Below are 8,506 nucleotides of genomic sequence, written 5' to 3'. Positions count from 1 at the left end.
GCAATTTAAACTGTACGACAAAGAATGCGCTGTCACCGTGGAAAGTGCGCTAAAAGGGTTATGTTAGAGATGTTGGTTAAATAACATGGTACATCATGTAGTCCATAAATAATTAACCATTCCAAAGATTGTGTTTTTCACCGCAAACTAGCAATCCAGTTGTAAAAATCGTGCAAATTTTTCTTTGCAATGGGCATAACCAAAACAATGCCCAGTTAAGCCAACGCCGTAGCTCTGTTTTAAGTACCATTTGGTATTAGGTATTTATTATTTTAATGAGTGAACAAAACAATCTTTGAAATTATTGATTTAATCATGAAACATGATATTCTGAATATAACACTTCATCATCATCATTCTATTCTATTTGCGCTGAAACCTCTATTCTTATTCACAAAATAGTTTTATCACCAACCCCCTGTCTATTTCTCCATGAGCAAAGGCTTTATTGCCAAGGCGGGTGCGTCAACTTATTGGTCAGTTAGTAGAGGTCCAATCCAAATCTGCTCTACTCAATTTATTGGTCAATCTTCTATTTGACAGAAGATGATAATTATTATATTTCTGATTTTAATACGGTTACTCATGGTGTACCCCAGGGCTCACTCCTGGGCCCGTTACATTGTATCAGTGATATTTCAGCTACTTCTGATTTGCTTTCATTTATTCTTTATGCAGATGACCCTAAAAAAAAAATCTTTTTGATAAGCACCTCCCTACTTTATTTGATAATGCCAAATCAGCATCTGGTTAATGTTTGTGAGTAGCTGAAAGCCAACCGACTCTCTCTGAAGATTAAAAATGTAATATTATGATTTTCCCAGTAAAAAGAAAACTCTGCAATATTTCCAATCTTACTATTCAGTTGTTAAACGAACCCATTCAACGTGGTGACAAAACTAAGTTCCTTTGTGTGCTACTTGACAGCAAGTTGACTTCGACTCATCACATCAATGATATTCCTAGTAAGATTTCAAAATCCATTGGAATTATTCATAGACTCAAGCACATTTTTCCAACGAGAATTCTCTGTACACTCTATCGCTCTCTCATTCTCCCCTACCTAAATTATTGCGATTAAATAGTCCGGGGAAACACATGTCATGCACACATTAACAAGGTGTTCATTCTTCAAAAAGAAACGCCATTCGCTCAGTCTCCAAATCTCATTTAATTGCTCACACGGATCCTCTGTTCAAACAACTCAATCTACTCAAACATAGACACATTAATATATATCATCAGAACATCTTTATGTACAAATGCTACAACAAACAACTCCCTGCTCACTTCCAAACACTCTTTCAATTTAATTACAACATCCATAACTACAACACAAGAATTTCTACTAACTTTCATCTTCCAAAACACAAGACACTACTTTTTCAACACACAATTCGATATACTGGCGCAATCAACTGGAACAAACTTCCCAATGACATCAGAAACTCAACAACACTAATATATTTAAAACTAAAACTAAAATGTTCATGTATAACAAACTGCTCTTGGTAAAATACTTATCTGCATTACCTTACTGAGTTTGTTTAATCATATACATGATATATTGTTGTATGGTACCCTATTTAGGCTCGTAATAATTTAAGGCTTTTCTGTTTTAATAACCAACTCCAAATTGTGCCCTCAAAGGGGCTGATTACTTTGCCAGGAGGTAATAGAAAGACCCATCCCAGGTGTAGCGATTGCGACGCCACTCTGACCTGGTTGCTGTTGCTCCACGGTCAACGGCTCGTGGACCGAAGTAGACATTGGTGACAACCAGACGCTCCGTGGCTTCGTTTTTGCGAGGCAAGCCATCCTGTCCGCATAAGTTGCTAGAAGGTCCACCCAAACACATCACCCGATCTCCTGAGGAGGCGTAAAGTGAAGAACAATAAAGTATGAGTGAAGTTGGTATTATGCAAACTTCATGCAATGTGGGCGGGCAGGGGTTGGGGATGACCATTACTTTAAATAGAAAAAAGGAAAGGGGGGCACCACGTGACACTAGGTGCGCTGTTTGTGATATAAATGTACATAAAATGCCATCAACTACATGTATATACAATAATTTTTCACAGATGGTAAAATGTTTCAGGCTTGTAAAGTAATTCATGTTATTACGCATGCGTGAAACATGTCACGTGATTGAATAAATATGTCATGTGGTTTTAAAGAATTTTATAAACTTTATATACGGCGAAAAGTGAGGCACCACTCTGGCCAGATGCGTTCGACCGCGTGGTCATTATGCTGCAGCTTGTACGTTTGAATCCCTGGAATTCTAACTAGAAGTTCTGTCTTCTTTCTAGAAGTTCTAGCCAAGTCATAGAAAGACGAAATAGATTTCAACTTTTTTTTCTGATTCGTGAGTCTGGAGGATGTTTTTATAGTTAAGCGAATACCGAGAATGTCGTTACCAACTGACGCATTTGCATTATATGTTCATTATAGCCATGGCTGCAGAAAAAGTAATTTGTCCCATGTACACGCTGGGATGAGCAATGCATGACGGCCGATAAAGTTAAGATGGCCAAAGCGGTACATCTTTCACTATTAACAAATGAAACAGATAATAAATGAAACACGTTATTAACTGAACTCCAAGGTCCGACAGCCAATTAACCTTTTGTCAAGGTCAAATAAAAATAAATTAAACGCCAAGCATTGCAATCGAATTGATTTTTTTTGACTCCAATGCGATGGTTACCTTCTTCTTTAAACCGTAGCCGAGTGTTATCGTTGGATTTATCCATCGGGAGGTTGATAGAAACAGTCTGGAGCGAGGGCAGATAGAGGGCGTGCACGGTAGATGGGTTCTTGGAGTCGTCGGCTTGTACAGAAAAAGTCACATCGGTGCGGATCGTGAAGTTACTGAAGGGTAAGTTCTTGATAGCTTCAATCTCATCATCGGAGATGATACCGAGATTGATTTCTGCCTCATCTTCGCCTTCGTAGTTCCAGACCGACTGCATGTTGCCTTTTCCGAAGCGTGCCCAGCCGCCAGGCATCTCACAGTACACGGGATACTGCGGCCAAGGAAATCAGATTATAGTGCGCCTGTCAGGTTTTGGCAACTTAATCGTCTGGAGGTAGTATAGTTGTCAGGAAGTAAACATTACCTTACCCTAGAGATCCGTGTACATACTGTCGAATAAATTACCGTTTTGTTGCAGAAAAGTAATTTGTCCCATGTACACGCTGGGATAAGCAATGCATGTCGGCCGATACAATAAAGATGGTCGACGCGGTACATACTGTCCAATCAATTACCGTTTTAAAATCGTCAAAAGAAAAAGGAAAAATGAACCGTTTACTGATTACCGTTTTTTAATCTTTGTAAAGAAAAAAACAAAGCAAATCGTTTTCCAATTACTGTTTATGCATCTGTGAAAAGTAAAACAGAAAAACATTTGTTTTACCGTTTAAGGAGAAACAAATCCTTCACCAATTACCGGTGTTTTTTTTTTTAATTTTACCGGCTTTGAATAAACGCGTTTTCTTTTTCTTTACAAAGATTAAAAAACGGTAAACGGTAAAGGGTTCCTTTTTTCTTGTTTCTTTTGACGATTTTAAAAAGTTAATTGATTGGACGGTATGTACACGGATCCCTGGATATGAGTGAACCAAGTGTTGGCTGTGGGTGACCTCGATATAGTTTGTGTTTCCAAGAAGAAGTGAAATTCATGCTTCTGGAGTAACTGCTATACCCAGGCGCGGTTCCAGAGGGGGGTGGGGGGTCACCCCCCCCCCCCCCAGTTCTGTCCAAAAAAAAACAATGATCATACAAATTCCTAAAAAATAAGTCGAACTCCCCCCCCCCCCTCTGGTGACACCCCCCAAAAAGTTATACTGGTAAAATGTCCGCCTGTTCAAACTACGGTACACCATTCTGTAATTTAGTGTTAATAATCTTCAAATTTGAAAAGCACCCCCTATTGAAATATGGTACCAGGCCCCCCCCCCCTCTATTTTGGCTGATGAACCCCCCCCCCCCCCCCCGCGAAAATTCCTGGATTCGCCCCTGATACCGTCTTTCCGGCTATCAAGGTTTGTGCATTTTTTTGTAAAGATTTAAAGATTGTTCAGCAAAGAAGTGTTATATTAATTCTGCCAAACCAAACATATCGTCACCGACACCACGAAGTAACACTCTACCGTGTTAAACCATATTTTTTCGATTTTCATTTTTTTGGATTTTTAAACATTATTCATCAAGGCCTACCATTGCACGAAGTTTCAAAGCTGCAAGATGTTAACTTTAATAATTACGCTAAGTATCCATGGCAACTTTCGCGCAAAAGTGACAATTTTTGTTTTCACGAAGTAACACTCAAGTTCCATTTACCATTGCATGTCGCGCACTCTGCTCAAATGCGAGCAAAATCGTTTTCACGAAGTAACACTCTAGTTGTTTGAGCGCGCTGACCTCCGTTTCCACGAAGTAACCCTCTTCTAGTGTTGTTATACATTAAAGCGTGCTACTTCGTGAAAACGAAATTTTACAGTTTCGCAGCTTTTTTGGTTTCACGAACTAGAATACATCTTTTTTCTCTTATTTCTTGTTGTTTTAGTACACAAACGGGTCAAAAACAGCAAATTTAATAACAGCAATACATCAAGTGTCTACAACGAGAAACTCAACTGAAAATGCTCTGTAGTTTTGACGCAAAGTGTTGTTCTAGAAGGCGTTCAACTTTAGATGCCGTTTTCTCCGATTGCTAATTTTTACCGGTATGTGCATGAGTGTTACTTCGTGGTGTCGGTGACAATATAATCTTTTAAAATGCATCTTTTGGTCCAATTAACCCTCATTTTTGGACTTCGCATTGCCACTTCTAAGGTGTTTCGGGTTTTTTTCCCCCTTTTTCCAAGTTGTTTTGTTTTCTTGGGGTTTTTTTTGGGGGGGGTTATGCTAGTATAACTTATATGTTCATGATTGAGGCTACTTCAATAATCAAAAGATGCCAGATTTTGTGGTTTTTAGCTGTGGTAATTTTTCTACTTTATGATATTTCTTTGTTAATTTTTACACTTGAAAGACAGTAAACGTGCAAACATGTGTACAAACAACCCAAGTGAGCCTTACTTTGGGTTCATTTCATTTACAGAATGTCACTGTAGAGTATTTTCCTGAAGTGACGCTACAACAAGACCGCCTCACCTATCAGAAAAAGGTACGGAAATTGTAAACAGAAATTTACATAACATTCATTTTGGGACCCTTATTGTAAATTGCTTTCTATTTCTGTCACCTGTTTATTTCTAGCTCCGAGGAGGTAGTACACACCGCTGGGTGACTGTTTACAGACCTCCAGTATCTCACTGCATGAGGTGGCTGGGTTTTGCATAGTGCCATTTGCACATGGAGTTGGTGGCTCTGTCAAAGATTATGGAGGACTTAATCAAGGCATGTTTTGGACGTTGGGGTAAGAGAAAGCAGAACAGAACCTAACCAAACACAACATATCAGGTTACGACACAACGCGAATCACAATTCGCAGTAACACAACAAATTACATGTTGAAACACGACACTGTCAAAAATAATACAAAGTTACACCAAAATACATTACAGCTAGCTAGCCCGTAACAACTCGTCACAAAATATCACAACACAACTCAATCAACAATTAACGCAACAAAATCAAACTTTTTTGTTTCAACACGTTACAACACAAGAACATGCACCATAATAGTCGATTTGCATGGGATAGTTCGACCGCAGTCAGCGGTCAGTCTCAGCTGGACAGATTTAGTTAGTCAGTCTTTTAGCTGGACAATCTCAGCCAAACAACTCAGGGAGGGTTCCTTGTTTTGCCGTATGTTGACTCCACGGCAATCAAACTGCAATTTGGGTAAATATGCTAACGGACAGGACATGTCATAGGGACCTCATTCTGTTTAATGTTTACTTCACATCAATCAAACTGTAATCGGTCGTGAGCTACACTTGAGGCATTTGGCTTCAAGCTTTAGATTGCAAGGTTTGTACTTTAGGGCCGTGGCTTCAGGCTTCAGGATATTTAGGCTTTAGGCTTCTGTTATATGTCGTATTGCTTTTGGTTTACCTAGACCAAGACAAAGTCGTAAATGTTCAGTTTGAGGCAGTTTATGGCACCAGTCAGTTACTCAGTCGGTCAGAGGCTAAGTCAGTCAGCTGCTCAGTCAATTATTCAGCCAATTACTCAGCCAGAGACTCAGAGGACAGAAGATTTGCTCTTCGGGTCCAGCAACAACTCATATTTCTGAAACACTTTTACTTTGAAGTTGGACTCACCGGAACAATTCAGCCATTTTCGAATCTCTGTTTGGTTGCTGCTGTGCAGAAAGGTGTCATAATACTTGATATCGAACGGTCTGCAGGGGGCCCGAGTGTTGAGTGAGCCGACACGGACCTCAGTGCACTGACAGGGATCCTTTACCGGGATAACCCAACGGTACCTGTTTTGGGAGGCGGGGTCCGGCTCCTGGCCTATTTCACAGTACATCGCTATTAACAAGAGAACACAACGGAATACAAAGGTCATTCATAGCGATTTGCAAGCAGAGTTAATAGTGGTATCGAATATCTAGACACCATGTTTTGCCCCTACAATCGGATATAGACTCTGACCTCACCGCGCATGTGTAAAACATATAGCATAATTGAATAACACATCAGGTTATTTCAGGTAGTTTACATGGTCGAAGTACATGTAATATATCAGAAAATGTTGGGCCATTCAGATTTCCAAGCAAATAACTAGGTATGTCAAGTATAAGCTCTAGACCACATTTTTTGCCCCTGCAATCGGATATGAGACTCCGATTTCAACGCGCATGCCTGAAAGAAATTGATGATTGAATTATTGCATCAGGTAATTTTGAGGTTGTTTACTACCGCTACCGCCACCGCCACCATCCCCTCAGAGGACCGAAGTGACCTCCAAACTCCCAGGTCAGAAGCAAGGGACAAACAATCGCTGGGAACAGCTGGACGGTATCAGCTACCTGCTTCAGCCAGGTAAGCCAGGATGACCACTAGGTCTTTTCCAGTTAACAGGCCAATGACACTGATGAAAATGGAATGCAACATCCAAAGCAGCAGGAACTGTTTGAAGACGCCTTTCATGACCAAAAAGGGAATGCCGTCTCCAAGAAACTTCTGAGATAACACCCCCAACCCTGTTCACTGATTAACTTTCATGTTGGAAATAAAATCGATCTACCAAATACTAATTTTAAATGTGACAAAGACATTAAATGCGGAAGGCCTGAATATGCTGTTAAACATCAGGAAATGTTGACTGTTTAGGTAGTTTTCATAAGGTATGAAATTCCAGAGCCTCTTACTATTGAAGGCCTGGGCTAAAGGCACACCACCTTGTCCAGCTCTTTGTTATTTAACAGGAATGATCATGCATTTTGCCAAAGTTATATCCGGTGCCAATATCACATTCCTAGGAAAGCATCTCAACATTACCCTCCCAAAGACCAAAGTATGGGGAAGTCGTTCTTCTTTGGTTTAAATCTTACCTATGAGGATGACGCTGATCCCGTATTCGGGTAGGTATAACTCGATAGCTTTGGAAGGCAAGCAGCCAACAAGAGCAATTTTCCTTACAACCCCTCATTGTCTTGTAAGATGGGAAGAGGATAAGGCTAAGGAGTAAACCTGTCACATTTGCGAAGAGGGGCCTATAAGGCGGTCTGGTGCACGCACTCGAAACCTTTCCGCACATCCTGCAGCCTACATGGTACAATACTCTGTCCTCCTATGGTTCGTCCCGCGAGGTTGAAAGGGGGAATGTGATGACTGATTGACTGGGCAACAAACAATCTCCACAACATATGTCAAACGTCCGTCCTTGAGAGGTTGTACTTTTTGTAACGTCAAAAATAAAAATGCGCACAGCGGTACATGCAAGCAACAGCCCACGCCTATATTGGCATTGGATCTGTGTGCTACAGACTGCCTCTGCTCACTTCTATTGGTCAACCCTCTCCCACTCCACTTAAAGGCAGTAGTATGTCTAGTGGATAGATTGGATAGAACGTGAAGCCTTACTCAGCATATTTAATGTGGGTGCTTGGTACACCAGTTTTTCTCTATCAAGCTGGAACGTCAGAAAAAATGCATCCTGGTCTCTGTGATGAACTAGTCTACGATTCTACGACAATCATCATTGAACGTGAGCTCAAAGAATGCATCCTCATCATTGCATTCAATATTGAAGAATATAGATTACCTTTAGATAGCAGTCACGGATAGCACGAGGAAAAAGCCACGACAGCACGGCATTGGCTTCGCAGACAAATTGTTTTTGTCCTCCATTATGAACTGACGACAGAGACACTGCTCTTTAGTTTGCTCTTCAGTGCAGAGTTGAAGAGGTTTAACAGTGATCATTCTGGACACTGCCACCAGAAACGTATCAACTGCCACAGAGCACATAAATCTCATAGGAAACGTCAATGCTCCGTTGGAATTTTTATCACGACTCCTGGCCTATTTGCACCTCGGC

The 8,506-nt window shown here is 40.6% G+C and overlaps 1 protein-coding gene across 1 annotated transcript; it reads right to left on the bottom strand.

Annotated features, from left to right (window-relative positions):
* Positions 1 to 1,657: 1,657 nt before the first annotated feature.
* Positions 1,658 to 7,113, bottom strand: LOC119731933. The gene is made up of 5 exons (XM_038205234.1): positions 6,993 to 7,113; positions 6,280 to 6,492; positions 5,256 to 5,380; positions 2,711 to 3,029; positions 1,658 to 1,869 (listed from the first exon to the last, which is right to left on the bottom strand). The coding sequence occupies exons 1-5, from the start codon at positions 7,111 to 7,113 to the stop codon at positions 1,658 to 1,660; spliced, it is 990 nt and encodes a 329-aa protein (XP_038061162.1).
* Between the last annotated feature and the right edge of the window lie 1,393 nt (positions 7,114 to 8,506).

Source organism: Patiria miniata, unplaced genomic scaffold (assembly GCF_015706575.1).
Source record: "Patiria miniata isolate m_02_andy unplaced genomic scaffold, ASM1570657v1 HiC_scaffold_24, whole genome shotgun sequence".
NCBI lineage: Eukaryota > Metazoa > Echinodermata > Asteroidea > Valvatida > Asterinidae > Patiria > Patiria miniata.
This window is presented reverse-complemented; position numbering and strand designations above follow the sequence as displayed.